This window comes from Mustelus asterias, chromosome 18 (genome assembly GCF_964213995.1).
Source record: "Mustelus asterias chromosome 18, sMusAst1.hap1.1, whole genome shotgun sequence".
NCBI lineage: Eukaryota > Metazoa > Chordata > Chondrichthyes > Carcharhiniformes > Triakidae > Mustelus > Mustelus asterias.
In genome coordinates, this window is record NC_135818.1 from 21,543,544 (window position 1) to 21,563,700 (window position 20,157).

Sequence of the window (20,157 nt, forward strand, 5' to 3'; positions counted from 1 at the left end):
CATGGGGTCTGGAGTCAATGTTGAGAACTATCAGGGTACTCCCTCCAATATATACCACTGTGCTGCCACCTCTGGTGGGTCTGTCCTGCCAGTGGGGCATGACATACTATTGGTGATAGTGTCTAGGTAATTGCCTGATGTTAGATTCGGCATGTATAACGATGTCAGGCTGTTGCTTGACTAGTCCGTGTGACAGCTCTCCGAATTTTGGGATGGCTCTCAGATGTTAGTAAGAAGGACTTTGCAGGATCAATGACAGATCTGGGTTTACCATTGTTGTTTCAATGTCTAGGTCAGTGCTGGGTGGTTCTTCCAGTTTCATTTTGTAAACTTTGTAGAGGTTTGATATCACTGAGTGACTTGCTAGGCCATTTCAGAGGGCAGTTAAGAATCAACCACAATGCTGTGGATCTGGTGTCACATAGAGGCCAGACCAGGATGACAGATTTCCTTCCCTAATGGACATTTGTGAGCCAGATGAGTTTTTACAACAATGGGCAGTGGTTATAGAATCAGAGTTGTTATGGTACAAAAGGAGACCATTTGGCCAATCGTGTCAGTTGTATTTGAATTCCACCAGCTGCCATGGCTGGACTACGCCACTCCTGGGTGCGTGTGTGGGGATTCTGAGCATGCACAGGATTGGCTCAGCTGGGATGCAATCCACAAGTGAATAGCCTGGCAACACTCACTGTTTGGGTTCAGGTGGGAAGGTGAGAGCTTGGGTGAGTTGTTTTATAGTTGCCTGTTTGAACTGTACAGATAACAACTGAAAAACAAAAATTAAGCGAAAACTTCCAGAAATGCACAACAGATTAGCATTTTGGATGTAGATCCTTTTTCAGAACAGTTTCCGAAGAAGGATCTGAGAGAAAAATGAATCATGATACTGAAGAGGTTAAAAAGCAACTTAATATGTAGAGATATCATCGCATTTTACTCAACACAATGTTGGGAGGATTGTTCGGTTCGTTCGGTTCGTTGAAGGTAGTTTGCTTGAGAGAGGAACTGAGCCCCTCAATTCAAATACAAATATGCTGTGAGATTTGTAGAGACATACATCTTAATTGCAGCTTTTTGAATGGAATAGCTATGCAACTTCATGAAACTCTGGTTAATGTTCCAAAGGAATTTATTAAGCCGCAATTTTCAAAAACAACAAATTTAGCCACTCCCTTTAAGTTAAATGTGAAAAAAGAAGAATTATCTAAGATAATCACAACCGAGTTTGAGGTGTTATCTTCCACTATATGAGGAGTGAATGAACTTTAAATTGACTAAGAATGTGTGATACATTCTGCTATCAATTGCTGATTCGTTTGTTGTTTTAATAAATCTGTTCAGCAGTTCAACCCTCCAATAAGGCCAAATTTTAATGTTACTCTGTCGCATCTGAAGACAAGAAGCATTGATCAGAGGTACAGGATAGACAAGGTAGCTTAAGGAGTCTAATGAAGGCTTTCTGTTTGTTACCCTGAACATAATCATATTCTGGCCGGATATCAGGATGAGTGAGGGTTAACCTATGATACTAGTTGGCAGCGTGGAAGTCAAATAACTCAAGTAAAAAGGGTCAGAGGCCAGCAAAAATGTAACCTGTCCTTTTCTCTTCACAAACCTGCTGTCTATTTCTAGCATGAGTCAGAAATTTGAGAGAAGGGGGAAAAGAATAAATCAAGTGTCAGTGAATAATCCTGAAGCAGCAACCACATTAACATTATTTATCTGAACATATTTGCCCCAAAACAACCTGGAATTGCACTCTTCCATCTGAAATACTAACCATCTATGCCATTATGTTGTTCATAGCTGCGTTTGCCCAGGATGGTTGGAGAGCTGTGATTTAATATGGGCATCAGCTTGGCAGGTGTTACATTGCTGATGTGCAAACTGGCATTTGGACGGTCTTGTTTCGGGCATGGATGGGCCTCTGTGAATAAAGACAAGAAGGTCAACATTCAAAAGAACTGGCATTTATACAGTGCCTTTTGCAACCTCAGGACATTTTGAAGTTTTTCACAGCCAATGCAGTATTTTTGAAATGTAGTCACTCTTGTTTACAAGAACCCAGTGCAAATAATCATCGTCTCTGACTTTTGTTAAGGTTCACTTCCATGCAGTGCATTGCAAGCAAGGTCATTCTTCAATCTGAGCCCAGTTAAAATTGTGCTGGCAGACTGTATTGGGTCTGATACTTCTGAGCCTTCAAACAATATCCAGAAATGTATAACTTCTAGCTTAGGTCTCTGAATGGTGCTCAGGATCAGATGTATTGGTCAATGTGTTTGTGAAACTTAAATGAGTACAGCCACAGAGTTCGTCACAAGCAGAGTGGGATGATGAGGATTTGGCAAGAGTGGGATTTCAATGCAGAAGGGAAGTGAGCTGTTCCTTTTTGGGTTTCACATGTGGTGGTCCATGTAAGCTTGAGCCTGCAAGTGTCTTAAAATTTTGTTCAATGTTTCTGCATGGTACAAGATAGTGTGTAAGAAAACATTAAAACAATAACTACAACAACTAACAAGATACAGCAGCAGGTCAAGTGTGTGGATTGCAGTAGGAGAGTTTATGGAGAGAGACTGTTACATTTGAACATGTTTGCAGTCTCCTTGATCTGGAGTGTGATTTGAAGACACTCTCATACATGGGAGACAAAGCAAAAATGTTCCCTCTAACCTCTGTTTGCTATGTACAACCGGCTTGTTACTTTGTACTGTTTGTTTAAGATCGATACACAGCTGCCTATACGTTCATCTTAACTATGATAGCCAGTTCTGATGGTTGCGAAGTGACCATGGATGGGACCTGAGTATTTAAAATGTTGGAAGGGCAAGAAGGAAGGAAAAGGAGGTGGAATTGCTCTGTTGGTAAAAGGTTAGGGTTAGGAGATCAGTTGTGAGAAATGATCCTGGTTCAGAGAATCAAGATGTGGAATCAGTGGAGATAAAGAAACAGCATGGAAAATAGAAGTTACTTCGTGGGAGCAGTTTATAGCTACAGTGTATAATAGAGTAGAAATCAAGAAATAATGGAGACTTAGAAGAACGGTAGTACAATGATCATGGGTGATTTTGATCTTCATATAGGTTGGATAAATCAAATTGGCAAGGTATTTTCCAGTATAAGTTTATAGAATGTACTTGGTACAGTTTAGAACAATGTGTTCTAGAATCAACCAGGGGACAGGCTAGTTTAGACCTCGTGACGTGTGATGGGACAGGACCACATAATAAAGATTTTCTGGGTAAGAATGATCATAATATGATAGAATTTCACATTCAGTTTGATGGTGAGATATTTGGGTCTGAAACTCCAAGTGTGGCCTCACCAATGCCCTATACAATTGCAGCAAAACATCCTATCCTCATACTCAAATCCTCTCATTATGAAGGCCAACATACCATTTGCCTTCTTTATTGTACCTGCGTGCTTACTTTCAGCGACTGATGCACGAGGACTCCAAGGTCTCGTTGAATATCCAACTCTCTCAATTTACACCCATTCATGAAATAATCTGTCTTCCTATTTAAGGGTCATAGAGTCATAGAGGTTTACAGCATGGAAACAGGCCCTTTGGCCCAACTTGTCCATGTTGCCCTTTTTCTTTAACCGACTAAGCTAGTCCCAATTCTCATGCTTGGCCCATATCCCTCGATAGCCATCTTACTCACGGAACTGTCTAAATGCTTTTTAAAAGACAAAATTGTAACCGTCTCTACTACTACCTCTGGCAGCTTGTTCCAGACACTCACCACTCTCTGTGTGAAAGGATTGCCCCTCTGGACCCTTTTGTATCTCTCCCCCCTCACCTTAAACCTATGCCCTCTAGTTTTAGACTCCCCTACCATTGGGAAAAGATATTAACTATCTTGCTGATCTATGCCCCTCATTATTTTATAGACCTCTATAAGATCACCCCAAAGCCTTCTATGCTCCAGAGAAAAAAGTCCCAGTCTATCCAGCCTCGCCTTGTAACTCAAACCATCAAGTCCTGATAGCATCCTAGTAAATCTTTTCTGCACTATTTCTAATTTAATACCACCCTTTCTATAATAGGGTGACCAGAACTGTAAACAGTTTTCCAAGTGTGGCCTTACCAATGTCTTGTACAACCTCAACAAATGTCCCAACTCCTGAATTCAATGTTCTGACCAATGAAACCAAGCATGCCCAATACCCTTCTTCACCACTCTGTCCATCTGTGACTCTACTTTCAATGAGTTATGGGCAAGTACCCCTAGATCTCTTTGTTCTATAACTCTCCGCAGTACCTTGCCATTAACTGAATAAGTCCTGCCCTGGTTCAATCTACCAAAATGCATCACCTCTATTGCCATTCGTCTGACAATTGATCAAGATCTCATTGCAATCCGAGATAACCTTTTTCACTGTCCATTATGCCACCAACCTTGGTGTCATCTGCAAACTTACTAACCGTGCCTCCTAAATTCTCATCCAAATCATTAATATAAATGACAAATAACAATGGACCCAACACCAATCCCTGAGGCACACTGCTGGTCACACGCCTCCAGTTTGAAAAATAACCCTCCACAACCACTTCTGTCATCAAGCCAATTTTGTATGTATTTGGCTATCTCACCCTGAATTCCGTGAGATTTAATCTTATGCAACAACCTACCATGCGGTACCTTGCTAAAGTCCATGTAGACAACATCAACTGCACTGCCCTCATCTACCTTCTTGGTGACCCTTTCAAAAAGCTCAATCAAATCTGTGCGACATGATTTTCCACTCACAAAGCTATGCTGACTGTCCCTAACCAGTCCTTGCCTCTCTAAATGCCTGTAGATCTTGTCTCTCAAAATACCTTCTAACAATTTACCCGCTACGGATGTGAGGCTCACCGGCCTGTAGTTCCCAGGCTTTTCCCTGCAGCCCTTTTTAAACAAAGGCACAACATTTACCATCCTCCAATCTTCAGGCATCTCACCTGTGGCTGTCGATGATTCAAATATCTCTGCTAGGGGACCCACAATTTCCTCCCTTGCCTCTCACAACGTCCTGGGATACACTTCATCAGGTCCTGGGGATTTATCTACCTTGATGCGCTTTAAGACTTCCAGCACCTTCTTCTCTGGTATATATACACTCCTCAAGACATCACTATTTATTTCCCCATGTTCCCTAACATCCATGCCGTCCTCAACAGTAAATACTGATGAGAAATATTCATTTAAGATCTCACCCATCTCTTGGGGATCCACACAAGAGGATCTTGTTGATCCTTAAGAGGTCCTACTCTCTCCCTTGTTACTCTTTTGCCCTTTATGTATTTGTAGAATCGCTTTGGATTCTTCTTTGCCTTATCTGCCAAAACAATCTCGTGTCCCCTTTTTGCCCTCCTGATTTCTCTCTTAACTCTGTCTTAACTCCTACACCCTCTATACTCTTCAAGGGATCCACTTGATCCCAGCTGCCTATGCATGTCATGTGCCTCCTTCTTCTTCTTGACCAGGGCCTCAATATCCCAAGTCATCCAGTTCAACCACATGGCTGTGGGCCTGGAGTCAAATGTAGGCCAGATCAGGTAAGGATAGCAGATTCCTTCCCTAAAGGACATTAGTTAACCAGATGGTCTTTTATGACAAACAACAATGGCTTCATGATCATCATTAGATTCTTAATTCCCAATTTTAATTGAATTCAAATTTCATCATCAGCTGTTGTGGATTCAAACCCAGGTCCCCAGAGCATTACCCTGGGCCTCTGGGTTACTAGTTCATTGACAATACCACTACGCCATTGCTTCCCCTAAATAATGGTATTATAGAGCAACATTGTGCAGGACTGAATATTTTCATTCCAGGGTTTTAAAAGATGTAGGTGAGAACATTGTAGATGTCCTAACTATAGTCCTCCAAAGTTCTCTCAACTCAAGAACCATCCCTTCAGAATGGAAAATTGCACCTAACACTCCACTATTTAAGAAAGGTGAGAAAAGGAAACCAGGGAATTTTAGACCAGTTAGCCTGACATCAGTTGTCAGGAAATTTACTAGAGTCTATAATTAAGGATAGAGCGACTGAATGTGAACATTTTCAACTGGATTTGCATGGCGTAGGTCATACTTCCAAGCCTGCTTGAACTTTTTGAAGGGTAACTAAAGTAGTGGACATGGAGTTTCTATGGATAATATTTATATGGATCATCAAAGATTGTTAACTAAAGTTTAAGCTCATGGAATTGAAGGCAAATTATTAAGATGGTTAGAAAATTGGCTGAGTGGAAGGGAACAGAGAATAAGGATAATGTGCAGTTACTCAAATTGGCTGGATGTGTCTATAGAATACTTCAGCTATATATCATCCAGTAACCTACACATCTGGCTGTTAGTTTTCGCAAAGAGTCTTAAAGTGAAAAGTTGGCAATTTTCTTATGACTTGGAAGTCTGCCAGCGTCTATGTTGGGGCCTCAACTGTTCGCTATATTCATTAACTATTTAGCTGAAGGGATAGAAAGCCACATATCCAAATTTACCAAAGTCTTAAGTTTATTTATTAGTGTCACAAGTAACTGTAACACTGCAATGAAGTTACTGTGAAAATCCCCTAGTCGCCACACTTCTGCGCCTGCTCGGGTACTCTGAGGGAGAATTTAGCATGGCCAATGCACCTAACCAGCACATCTTTCAGACTGTGGAAGGAAACAGGAGCACCCGGAGGAAACCCACACAGACACGGGGAGAACGTGCAGAGTTCGCACAGTCAGTGGCCCAAGCTGGGATTCGAACCTGGGTCCCTGGCTTTGTGAGGCAGCAATGCTAATAGGTGGCATCATAAGCAACATAGATGAAGCATAGAATTACAAATACTCAATAAATAATCAAGACTTCGGCAAATGGATTTCAAAATTAGTAAGTGTGAGGGCCATTCAGACATGGACCTAAAAAGGATAGGACAGGAGACTTTACAAATTGTGAAAAACTAGAAACCGTGGAGGTCCAATGGACTTGGGGTTCATATAGATTAATCTTTAAAATGTCATGGATAGGTACAGAAAATAATCAAAAAGGTTAACAGAATGCTGAGCTGTTTTACCAGAGGACCCGAATACAAGATGGTAGAAGTGATGCCACAGCCCCGGTATACCGGAATACTGAAAGCAATTCTGGTACTGCTGCTTGGAAATGATATATTGATCTCCACGGGTTAACTGATGAGAATAAGGTGCACAAACTAGGCTTTAGAATTTAGAAGGGTAAGGGCGTCGCAATCAAAGTTTTCAAGTTATAAAGAAAAACTGAAGAGTAGATAGAGAGAAATTGTTGCAGCAGGTTGGGAAATAGAAGACTGCAGAGCTTAGCTGAAAAATTGGAGCTATATCTTTCAGGAGTAAAACTAAGGAAACACTTCTATGTGCAAAGATATTTAGAATGCTCTTCAGCAAATGGCAGTTGCAGCTCGATCAATTGTTAATTCTAAATCTGTGTGATGATTTTTTGTTGATTAAAAGTATTAAGAGTTACGGAATTGAATCACAGATTAACTGTGATCTCCTTGAATGGCAAAAAAACATGCTCAAGAGGCTAACTGATAGAGCCTTGCTCCAATATTCCTCCCATTCACCAATACCCTGGGGCCCTGAGGCTAATTGTATTGGTGACAACTACTATCCCAGCTGAGATAAATCAGCTTAATAGACTTTGAAGTAGGGAAGTCTAAAACCAGGGATCACAGTCAGAGGTTACGGGGTAGACCATTCAGGACTAAGATTAGGAGACATTTCTTCACCCAGGGAGTGGTGAGACTGGAATTTACTACCACAGAGAGCAATTGAGATCAAAACATTATATGTTTTCACGAAGGAAAACATATAGCTCTTGGGGCTAAAAGGATCAAAGGATATGGGGGAAAACGTGAACAGGTTACTCAGCCATGATCATAATGAATGACGGTCAAGCTCGAAGGGTCAAATGGCCTCTCCTGCTCCTATTTCCTATGTTTCAATGAAATAACTAAGTAGCTTGCTGGGCCACTCTGGAAGGCAGTTAAAACTCAAAACAGGGTGGTGTGGGACTGGAATCATGTCGGGCATGAACGGTGGGCTTCCTTCCCTAAAGGACATTAGTGAACCACTTGGGTTTTTAAAGTAATCCGATCACTTCATGGGCACTTGGTACCAGCTCTTTATTTTCAGTCTTGTTTAAAAGCTTAATTTAAAATTTCATGGTGAGATCTGATTTCTTTGGATTATTCATCCCGGACACGGAATTGCTAATTCAGTAATCAAATAGTTCTGCCTGTTGAGCTTCAGTTGTTGCTCTGTGCTGGTGCCGAAATCCTGATCACTTCCTTCTAAATTTATGAAGCAGTAATTCTGCTTGTCTGTGTGTTAGGTTACAGATAATAGAATCTGCTTGATTGTCCAAGTGGGTGCTGCCATGTCTATGTCCAATAAACCATAGGGGAACTCAGGTTACACATTGTGGACTCATTCATGCCCCTGCCAGCAAAGCACTTAAGAGGATTCACCTATGGGCTTATAGGTTTCATGCCCACACTGAACAACGCCTTGGTTTGAAAAGATTACAGATAGGGGCATGGTACAAAAATTACTTGCTTCACAAAGCACGGATATTTTGGATTTTGAGCACTGTGACCACTTACTTCAGGAAGCACACTTACTTTTGACGATGGATTGTAAAATAAAGACCAATTTTAGTCATTTTTATACATCAACACAATAATGTCAATACTTTAAATTCTCAAAATAGAAGATTTTGTTGGCACATGTATACCAGATTTATATTATAATGAGCCCTATCGTGAATTAAGCAACAGGTCTTTGGCTGTCTGAAGGAGGTAGAGTAAACATGTTATTTGTTCAAATTCCTATTATGGTCTATCCAAATTATTTCTGTTCAAAACATTTATAATATTCACAGATTTAACTGGTTTTGAAACATGCATTGATGAGTTAAATTATCAAACCACAAGCTTTAATTATTCATAGTATGATTAGTTATTCAGAATGAGAAACAACTTCACCAGCAGTTTGGGCTGACACTTACCGAGGTATTCCACAATCGTTTCCAAGGGTTTTCGAACTGCTCGTCTCAATCCTGTGGGTTGATCTGGTGCTGCTGGTAGTCGCAGTGTATCTGGTACATAAAAAGAGAGGTAGGTTGATTTAGGTTGTCCCCCAGTTCTCTAGCACAATCTCCCATTCTCTCAATCCCATTTCTAAGGAACAGGATGGGTCTTGGTGGGGTTAGGCGCTATCCTTTCACTTCCGGGATCTGGGTTCAGAGCCCCACACCCGGTTGAAAGTCATTTCTCTCTGCTGGCTGTAAAAGTGCTGTGTGAAATGGGTTTGGGTTCTTCTCAACCGAGTTCTTAGCGGGCAGGGGATATTTGGCTCGAACTGGTATTCCTACTCTGAGAGGTAAAGGATGGCTGGTGTAAGAAATCATAGCAGATACAGCACAAAGGGCGGTCACTGACCCCGGGTGACTATGCTGGCTCGTTGAAAACGTCGGTTAATTAGTCCAACTCCTCTGATCTATCTCCTTAGCTTACAAATATCTTTCACTTCAAAGTAGTCCAATTCCCCTTTGAAAGTTATGACTGAATTTGTTTCAGGCTGTGAATGCCAGATCACAACAACTTGCAGTGTGAAAGGTTGTTTCCTCATCTCAGTCATTACCTTCAATTTGTGTCCTCTGGTTACTGACCCTCATGTTAGTGGAAACAATGTCTATTTGTATAAAATCAATTCAAAACATTTGATAACTGTCAACAATTCCGCCTCTCCTTAACCGTTCCCGTTCACAGAGCAACTCCAGTTTCCAGTGAGATGTAGGTACAGGAGCCTGAAGACCCTCACACCTGACAACATTCTGGCGAACCTCCTCTGCATAGTCGAGAATGCCTTGGCAAACCTTACGTGCTGCAGTAGGGGTGCACTTCTGATATTGGGACTGAGCTACATCTTTGAGACAGATTAAAAGGAGTGTTATTCTGCATTTTTGCTATACCTACTCATAATCCTGTCATTACAGGGTTGACCTTTAGTTTGGGTGGTTCAATTCTCATTGCTCCAGCGGCAGCAAGGACACCAGGAAGAGCATCAAGGGCCACAAGAAACTGCTTAAGGTAAACTTTTTAAAGAAATGTCATTTGAACTGTCAAGAGAAGCACGCATGGACTACCAAGCCATAATAGGAAAGTTTAAGCTCCCTGGACTGCTCCCTTAAACCCTACGAATCATGCCCCCCTGGAGTCACCCTGTGGCCAAAAGCCTCTCTTTGCTTCCACCTTCCTGATTCCAGTCCCTCCTGCCAGTCGGTCATCAGCTGATCAACAACATTCAGCTATGGCTCAGGAATTAAAATCACCCATGCCCGACATGATTCCAATCCCACGCCTGCCTGTTTTGATTTTTAACTGCCTTCCAAAGTAGCCTAGCAAGCTACTTAGTTATTTCATTAAAACATAGAAAATAGGAGCAGAAGGAGGCCATTCGACCCTTCGAGCCTGCTCCACCATTCATTATGATCTTGGCTGATCATCCAACTCAGTAACCTGTTCCCGTTTTCCCCCCAAATGCTTTGATCCTTTTAGCCCCAAGAGTTATAGCTAATTCCTTCTTGAAAACATACAATGTTTTAGCCTCACTACTACTTTCTGTGGTAGTGAATTCCACACATTCATCACCCTCTGGGTGAAGGAATGTCTCTGAATCTCAGTCCTAAATGGCCTACCCCGTATTCTCTGACTGTGATCCCTGGTTCTAGACTTCTCTGCCATCTGGAACAGCCTTCCTTTATCTACCCTGTCTAGTCCTGTTAGAATTTTATAGGTTATGAGATCACCTTCATTCTTCTAAACTCCAGCAAATATAATTCTAACTGACTCAATCTCTCCTCATACGTCAGTCCTGCCATCCCCGAATTTCAAACTGCTACAAAAAAGTAGCACTGTGGAAGAAAGGTTGAACAAGTGGTTGAAGAAAATGGCCCATCACCACCTTTCAAGGACAATTAGGGTGATCGATAAATGCCAGCCTTGCCAGCACCACCCACATTCCAAAAATGCATAAAAAGAATGGAGCCAAGTGAAAGCTGTCTTAGAAACCCTTGCCCCTACAGCCAAAATGGGAGTGGAATGGTATTGGCAGACATTTTAACACAATATTAGAATCTCCACAGTGCAGAAGGAAGCCATTTGGCACATCGAGCCCGCAACGACAACAATCCCATCCAGGCCGCATCCCATGCATTTACCATGCTAATCCCCCTACACCAAGGGTCAATTTAGCACAGCCAATGGACCCAACCCACAAATCTTTGGAGTGTGGGAGGAAACCGGAGCAGAACGAGCCATTCAGGATCAATCCACTAGTTCAACATCTGTTTATCCTTGAAGATTACCAAGAGGCCAGGATGGATAAAGAAATGCTTCTTTGGTGTTAAAAGTACAATTAAACAACTCAACCGGGACTGAGTTAAAATGAGACCAAGGCTTTATTAATTCTCATTATTAACCAGTTTTCCGATCATGACTGGATGCAAAGAGCTCATCAGTCACCAAGGAGGCACCGACATTCGCCAGAAGCATCTCTCTCCAGTGTGGCAAGAGATTTGAAACATAAATGGTTACCCTCTGAGCTGGGCTAGAACTGAGCTGGGGTTGGACTGAAGGCAGCCTGTAGACAACTGCCAGATATAGTTGGTTGTGGTTTGTTTTTTAAGGTTTATCTCCAGGTCCTTGGAAGACCAGTCTTTGGCTTAAACAGGGAGGAATTAACATGGAAATCTGGCTGGCTCCAGCCCAGGGAAATCTCTGGGATCTGCTTTTAAATCAAACCCAGAAAACCTGCTGTCATGACAAGCAACATGGTCAAGGAGAACCAGTATCTAGTGTGTGCAAGTCAACACACAAATGTGGCGAGAAATTAAAACAAATGAAAGAAAAGATGTGCTTAGATTTACTTCCAGAGCCAAACATAATTTGTGCATAGCAAGAGCCCAACAAACAATATGAATGTAATCCACCTGTTTTCTGTGGCATTCTTTGAGGGATGAATGTCGGCTGGGACACTGGAAGAATTCCTGCCAGATAGTCTTGGTGCTGGAGACTGATCAACACAGATGGGGCCTGAACCCAGCGATGGCGGGGCACAGGGGTGGGGGAATAAGGTCACTTCTAAGAAAGGACCCATATCCTAACCACTCTTCAGTCTGGTGAAGAACTTACTATCACTATCTCTGTTTAATGTTAGCCTCACGTTACCTCGGTACTTACACTCTGCCTTGATGGCTGCACTGTTAATCGGCACATGGGGGTGTCGTGCCGCCTGCTGCAGAATATCTTGACATAAACGCCTGGCTATTCTTGTCAGTTTGCTGGTATGCAGAAAAAAGGCCTGCCGTGTCTTCAGCGCGAACTTGGGGCTGGTGCTGTTCCGAAGCGGCAGGCCATGGGCATTCTAGGGGTGGATGGGGGAAAAAGCAGACAAGATACTCCAGCAATTATTAAAATACATTCTAATAAATGAAAATGTCTGAGGGATCTACACAGATCACTTAGTGACACAGAGGTGTTGCAGCAAGGGGTTGTGCCGCAGACAATCGCCCGGTAACTGTCCTATCTCAGAGGGAGGCGCAAAATAGACACAGGATGCTTCCTTATGCAAAATGGGAGATGAAAAATCGCCCAAAACAGATGGGTGGAGGCTGCATTCTGATATCATTCTCAGTGTATCATTCCCACTGTAACATAACTATACTAATGATCATAAATACCTGCATTTGTGTAGCAACTCATCACATCCCTTTGTTACATCGGCAAATGAGGCAATGATTTTGCACATAGTAAGACTACTAACAACATTGAAATGAGCAACCAGTTAATCTGTTTAAAAGATTTTGGTTGAGAGATGTTTGAAGCCTGGGAGAACATTACTACTTTACTTCGGATAGATCTTCAACATCCACCCACAGGGACAGATTTAATTTCTTGTCTGATTTTCAGAAACTCCCAGCAGGGCAGCACTTGCTCAGCACTGCAACAACTGTAAACTGAGATTATTCATTTCAGTCTCTGGAGCGGGGTTTGAACCCATCACCTTCTGACTCAAGAGGCCAGTTTGCTATCCACACTCAGTCAAACTGACATTGCAAACTGTTTATTGTTGAGCCAATCTCAGCCAGGGCAGGGTGAGAGGTGCTGCAATTACTCCTAGTCTGAAGGGTCAGTGCCTTTACTCAAAGGCCCTTGTGTGGGCATTAGATGGGGATCAGATCACATCTGACTGCAATCTATCCAAGCTCTAAAAAAGGTAATGGTAGTTGCTATTCAGGTGTCAAACTGTAATAATGAGCCCCTTGGATGAGCTGTTGGAAGACACCCATAGATCTGGACTGCAACAAAAAAATCAATCCCTTCGAGAAGGAAGAGGAGAATAAACTAATAGAAAACAGTTGAATTGGCGCAATCTAAAGAACTTGGCAGTTACCAGGCTATTCCGGTTTGGTCCTGGCCTTTCACCATCCAGCCGGGTTGGCATCTTCAGCCCACCATACTTCTTCCAATAGGCCCAGCAGGCTGCACAGAGCCGACACTGCATGTTGGGTGGTCCCCATGAGTACCACTGGTATGACTGTGTAGCTGATGAAAAAGATACAAGTAAATTGCTACCTTCCTCTCTTTTTGTTTATTGTGTTGTGTCAATATGGTTGTTCAGGAGTTTAGTTTATTTTATTGGTGTCACAAGTAGGCTTACATTAACACTGCAGTGAAGTTACTGTGAAAATCCCCTAGTTGCCACACTCCAGCGCCTGTTCAGGTACACTGAGGGAGAATTTAGCATGGCCAATACACCTAACCAGCACGTCTTTCGGCCTGTGGGAGGAAACTGGAGCACCCGGAGGAAACGCATGCATTCACTGAGAGAACATGCAGACTCCACACAGACAGTGAGCCAAGCCAGTGTGGCACAGTCTGAATCATAGAATCATAGAAACCCTACAGTACAGAAAGAGGCCATTTGGCCCATCGAGTCTGCACCGACCACAATCCCACCCAGGCCCTACCCCCATATCCCTACATATTTTACCCACTAATCCCTCTAATCTATGCATCCCAGGACACTAAGGGGCAATTTTAGCATGGCCAATCAACCTAACCCGCACATCTTTGGACTGTGGGAGGAAACCGGAGCACCCGGAGGAAACCCACGCAGACACGAGGAGAATGTGCAAACTCCACACAGACAGTGACCCAAGCCGGGAATCGAACCCAGGTCCCTGGAGCTGTGAAGCAGCACTGCTAACCACTGTGCTTCCGTGCTGCCCTCTGGAGGTGACGAATGGAGGTGACGAATAAATGGGGCATTGTGCTCAGGTTGATTGTTTCGATAACTCTATCTAGTTACTACCAGCCAAATGGATTTGAAAACCTGGTATGAACCGAAGAACCCTGTGTGGCTGTGTTGTTAAAATGTCTGTATAGCGAGCAAGAAACAATATTTTTCACTGTATTCTAATACATGTGACAATAATAAATTAAATCAAAAATGGGAGCTGGACACTTGCTTCCCAGCTGACATTGAATTCCGACAGTGCAGAAGGAGGCTATTCGGCCCATCGAGTCTGCACCGACAACAATGCCACCCAGACCCTATCCCTGTAACCCACGTATTTACCCTGCTAATCCCCTGACACCAAGATCAATTTACCATGGTCAATCAACCTAACCTGCACATCTTTGGACTATGGGAGAAAACCGGAGCACCCGGAGGAAACCCACGCGGACACGGGGAGAGCGTGCACACTCCGCACAGACAGTGACCTGAGGCCGGAATTGAACCTGGGTCTCTGGCACTGTGAGGCAGCAGTGCTAACCACCGTGCCACCCTACTGTGGCTCAATAACTGGTGAGTGGACACAATCTCTGTTAATGACGGCCATGCAAACATGTGGAGACCTTCAAAATTGCTCCATGATCTCAAAGAGTACTTACTGAAACAGCTCTCACAAGCTCGACCCGGTCCTGGCACTGCCACCGCCCCATTTGGTGCCAGCATGCTCCCTCCATTCACTGCTCCAGTCTTTGTGTTGTTCCCATTGATCTGGTTTGGGTTTGGCTTATTACTGAAGAGTACAACAAGATTGGGGGGGGGTGTTGAAGAAAGGCCAAAAGCATAAGTCTATAAACAGTAACCATGGTTGGATTTTCAATCAGGGATCAGAAAAGGAGCAGGTTCTGGGTTCGTACCTCACATTGCACCATGGACTTTAATGCTCCAGCCAGATAAAGGCCAGGTAGCGAGCTCTCTGTCCAAACAGTAATTGTGAATGTGTTCCCGTCACTGGAGGGCCAGCAGGAAGCCCTTTAGTACTCAGTGATTGGCAGCCAGAATGGAGGTGATTGAGTAATTACCCCTGTCAATCACACTTGCAGTAAGTGACTGGAATTGATTTTGTGTACAGAATTTATATTGTGCCACTATCCTCCACTTACTGCATTTTGCTGGGGAAATTATCCTACTTTTAACTTTGCTGCAGTTTTGGTAATAAGTTCCGTTTGCTGTTATCGTAGAGGCTCAGCTTAGTACATTCTCAGTAAATAGACTCAGTTTGCCTTAAACCCTGTCCCGCTCACCCCTGTTATGTGCCAGCTCACCCATATTGAGTACCAGCTGGACAATAAAATGAGGAAGTACTTACATTCATATTACAGGTTCTCAGGATGTCTCAAAGTGTTTGAAAAAACAAGTATCTACTTTTCTGTAGGCAATTGCAAACACCAAGGCCCCACAAACCGTAAAGGTCAAGACTGTCTTTCTGTTTGTACTGGAGTTGGTTAAGTGAGGAACAATAGCCAGGTCATTTCCCTGTGCCTTAATTAGAGCTATAGGATCTTTGATATCCACTTGGACAAGCAGAGATTGCAACAATTTAAGCAGAATGCTAACAGAGAGCACTCCCTCAATGCCACCATGTAGGACGAAGGTATTGTGGCCCAGAACTTCCATGGAGTGGCAACCATCAACAGATTGCCAATCTGGGTCCTATTTATTTATCCAGACCAGGAGCTGCATATTTTTCACCCTTTCTTCCGATCCAGGCCTGGTGAGAAAACAGTAGCTCTGAAGTCCTTTCTGTGCGGGGTAGCAGCGTCGGGGGAAGTGATGCCACATACCCTTTTTACAGCACTGGCTGCAGCAGACACGCAAGTGCAGAACTGAGGGAGCCCTGCATTGTCAAAGCTGCTATTTTTCACATAAGATTTTAAACAGATTCCAAGGAATTCTTTTGAAGAGGAGCCAACAGAGGTATCCCTGGTGTCCTGGCCTTTATTTGGCCCTCATCAACAACAAATTGGGGGTCATTATCACGTTGGTGTTTATGGGACCTTGCCATATGCAAATTAACTGTTGCATTCCAACACTACAACAGCGACTACACTTCAAAAGTACTCCTGGGTATTAAGCACTTTGAAACATCCCAAGGTTCTGAAATGTGTGACATAAATGCAAGTCTTTCTTACTTTAAGACCCTTTTTAAAATTCACCTCTGACCCATCATAAAACCTCTTTCTTTATCTTCACAGTCCTATGTCTAAAGGAAAGAGATAAGTTGAGATTGTTCCAAATAGGAAATCAAGTATAAATTCAGAGATAAACAAATGTTCATGGTACCTCAATGATCAAAGTAGTGCCAGGTGGAGTTAAAAAGGCCCCACTATCACAAAGGCTTACAATACATTAACCAGTAATGGATGTGAAGAGGGAGAGTAGGGGAGGGGCAGGGATAGAGTCAGAGACACAGTCCAATATCAGCAGGGACCAATGTCAACAGTAACACGGACCGATACCGAGGGGGACATGGACTGATACCAACAGTAACATGGACTGATCCCGACACCAAAGCATTTTACAAGCAACTCAATTGGACACAGATGAAAAGTTGAGAAAAGAAGTGCTTACTAATTCGGGATGTATACTTGCTTCAGTTTGCTTTCTGCTTCAGCTGCTTTCAACCGTTTCTAAGTGAAAGACAATGAGAGATTGGAGATAATACTTGGTCAAAAAAGGTCATTGGTCTAGAGCAGTGATGGGCAACCTCGGCTAGTGAGTGGGCTGCATAAGTGGTCGTCCTCCATCTCAGTGGGCCACAAGATTGAAATCAGGCTTGTTCACTAACAATGACCACATGAATAAGGTTAAATACATTTAATTCATGCTGAATATTTCATAACAAATTACAGAAAATGCACTTGCCCTTGCTTTACATGCGTATCACTTCAGTCATACCAGCAGGAAAAAAAATGCGGACAAAAATCAGCATGTGGATAACGATCAACACAATGTCTCATGGGTCGCACTCAGAACCCAGATGGGCCGCATGTGGCCCTCGGGCTGCAGGTTGCCCACCACTGGTCTGGAGCCTGAAATTTATAATTGATTACAACTTGTGCTTCAACAGGTCTCAGCAGTTAATCCGCTGCAATGACTTGTCTTTGCCTATTTGGGCAATAAAGTAAAAGGCACAGGCCAGTTAGCAGTGAGATATGATGTGTGTGTTCCAAATACCCATGAGCAGAGGTCAGGTAGTCAATTGAACAAATGTGTTGCTTAACTTTGGAAAATAGAGAGGCAGTAACACCAGTGGTGCTGAGATAAACATTGATCAAATCACAATAATAGTAAACACTTGTCAGAAACAGTTTGCTCAAAAGAGGAGTGGTCACATTACACTCAGTATCATACCCACCCAAGTTTGCATCCCACAATACCATTTTTAAAAAATACAAAGGAATCAGTAAAAATGTAAAAGTTACCTGCTGTACATATCTGTCAGTGGTTTTCCACATGTAGTAATACTCTACAATGCTGGTTAATGATTTCCAGGGTAACTGGGAAATAAGTCAAATAAAAAATGCTGTTAGATTCAAAGTTTGCTAATGTTGAGATGTGATTCTGCAATTGGACAACATTTCTCTATAATCTTCAGTGCGCTAAGATGACAACCGATTTAGAACTGTCAGCTGGGTTCGCAGTGTGGCACATTGCATGTACCGAAGCTACATATATTAATACACGAGGCCCTGTTCTTTGCAGACAGAAAGAACATGTACCCAAATTGCACCTAAATACAATAAGTGACAGCATTTGCTGATTCATTCCCCAAGGCAATGCCTTGACCAATCAGAGTCAAGCTGCCTAGTTTAAATTTCAAACAATGCTTGGCAGTTATCTGTCAGTCACCATCAATTGTTGCATTCTCCATGCCAATGTCTCTACCAATCAAAGTCCACGAGTTCTCCAATCAGCATTCTCTTCTCCTACAGTTTATACTGTTGTTTTCCCCTTATACTGATGTCCTTGCAGAGTGTCTGAATGAGTGCAAGACAAAAAGCTTTGACATGTCTCCTCTTTTCAGCAATACAAATTGATATATATTGGAAACAGATGGGGCCCCAAGTACTGATCCTTGCAGCACCCCACGAACCACAGCCTGCCAGTGCGAGAATGACCCATTTATTCCTATTCTCTGTTTCCTGTCTGTTAATCAATCCTTAATTCATGCCAGTACATTACCTCCAATCTCCATGTGCTTTAATTTTGGTAACCAACTTTCTGTGGGAGACTTTATACTACGTCCACCAACTAACTCCTCTTTATCAATTCAGTTAGTAACATACTCAAAAAACTTCAATGGGTTCGTCAAACATGATTTTCCATTCAGAAATCTATGTTGATTGTGCCCAATCACATCATTATTATCCAAGTGTCTATTTGTCACATCTTTTATAACAGATTCCAGCATTTTCCCAATACTGATGTGCAGCTAACAGGGCTATAGTTTTTTTCTACTCTTCCTCCCTTCTTAAATAGTGGGGTAACATTTGCTACATTCCTACATTGCTACATCTGCAGGAACAGTTCCAGAATCTATAGAATTTTGGCTGATGATCACCAATGCATCCACTATCTCCATAGCTACCACTTTCAACACTCTGGGATGTAGATTATCAGGTCACGAGACTTATTGATTTACAGTTCCATTCATTTCTACAATACAATTGTCTTACTAATTTCCTTCAATTTCTTATTCTCCATAATCCCAGGCATTTCTAATTCTGGGAGATTTATTCTATCTTCCTCAGTGAAGACAAGACACAAAGTAGCAATTTAGCTTCTCTGCCATTTCTCTATTCCCCATTATAAATTCTCCTGACTGCCCATAATGGTCCCTCAATTGCCTTCACCAAACGTTTCCTTTTTACATACCTATAGAAGCTTCAATAGTCCATTTTTATGTTTTTTGCTGGTTTACGTTTATATTCTCCCCTTCTTTATCAGTTCCTTGGTCCTCCTTTGCTGTGTTCTAAAATGCTCCCAATCCTTGGTTTACTACCATTTCTAGCAACTTTATAGGCCTTTTAATCTTATACAGTCCTTAACTTTCTTTATTAGCTATGATTGACTGACTGTTTGGGTTTTTGTGCCTTGAAAGAATGTACATTTTCTGTAAACTATGTAATAATTCTTCAAAGAGTATCCATTGCCTTTGTACATTCCTTTAATGTATTTTCTCAATCCACCTCAGCCAATTTACCCCTCATACCTTTATAATTTCCTTTATTAAATTTAACATCCTGGCTTCAGACTGAACTACCTCACTTTGAACTATAATGGGCCAGATTCTCCGACCTTGCCTGCAGCTGGGATTCACCAGTCCTGCTAGTGAATGGAGATTTGGCTGAGCGCCAAACTCTCCAATCTCACTGGCAGCGGTGGTGGCTGTGAACGGCCGGAGAATTCCAGCCAATGTAAAATTCTTTCATGTTATGGTCCCTTGTCCCTAAAGGCTCCTTTACTGCCATTGGAGGCAGTCCGGAGAAGGTTCACTAGGTTGACCCTGGGTATGGAAGAATTTGCTTTTGAGAAGAAGATGAGTAGGTTGGGCCTGTACTCAGTGGAGTTTAGAAGAATGAGAGGTGACCTTATTGAGACATGTGGAATTCTCAGGGTACTTGAGAGGGTAGACGCTAAAAGATTGCTTTCCCTTGTGGGAGAGTCTAGAACCAGAGGGCATAATCTCAAGAGTAATGGGTCGCCCATTTAAGACTGGCATGGAGAGGAATTTCTTCTCTCAGAGGGTAGTCTGAGGAATTCTTAACC

At 42.6% G+C, this 20,157-nt stretch overlaps 1 protein-coding gene across 1 annotated transcript in view; it reads right to left on the reverse strand.

The window, feature by feature from the left end:
* Positions 1–20,157, reverse strand: part of LOC144506992 (metastasis-associated protein MTA1-like) — a 187,692-nt gene that overhangs the window by 38,809 nt on the left and 128,726 nt on the right. The window contains exons 9-15 of the mRNA XM_078233501.1: positions 17,811–17,885; positions 16,957–17,015; positions 14,988–15,118; positions 13,483–13,634; positions 12,270–12,453; positions 9,035–9,124; positions 1,784–1,930 (exon numbers count right to left, since the gene is read on the reverse strand). Coding sequence (XP_078089627.1) covers positions 1,784–1,930; positions 9,035–9,124; positions 12,270–12,453; positions 13,483–13,634; positions 14,988–15,118; positions 16,957–17,015; positions 17,811–17,885 — 838 coding nt within the window. The remainder of the gene's footprint in view (positions 1–1,783; positions 1,931–9,034; positions 9,125–12,269; positions 12,454–13,482; positions 13,635–14,987; positions 15,119–16,956; positions 17,016–17,810; positions 17,886–20,157) is intronic.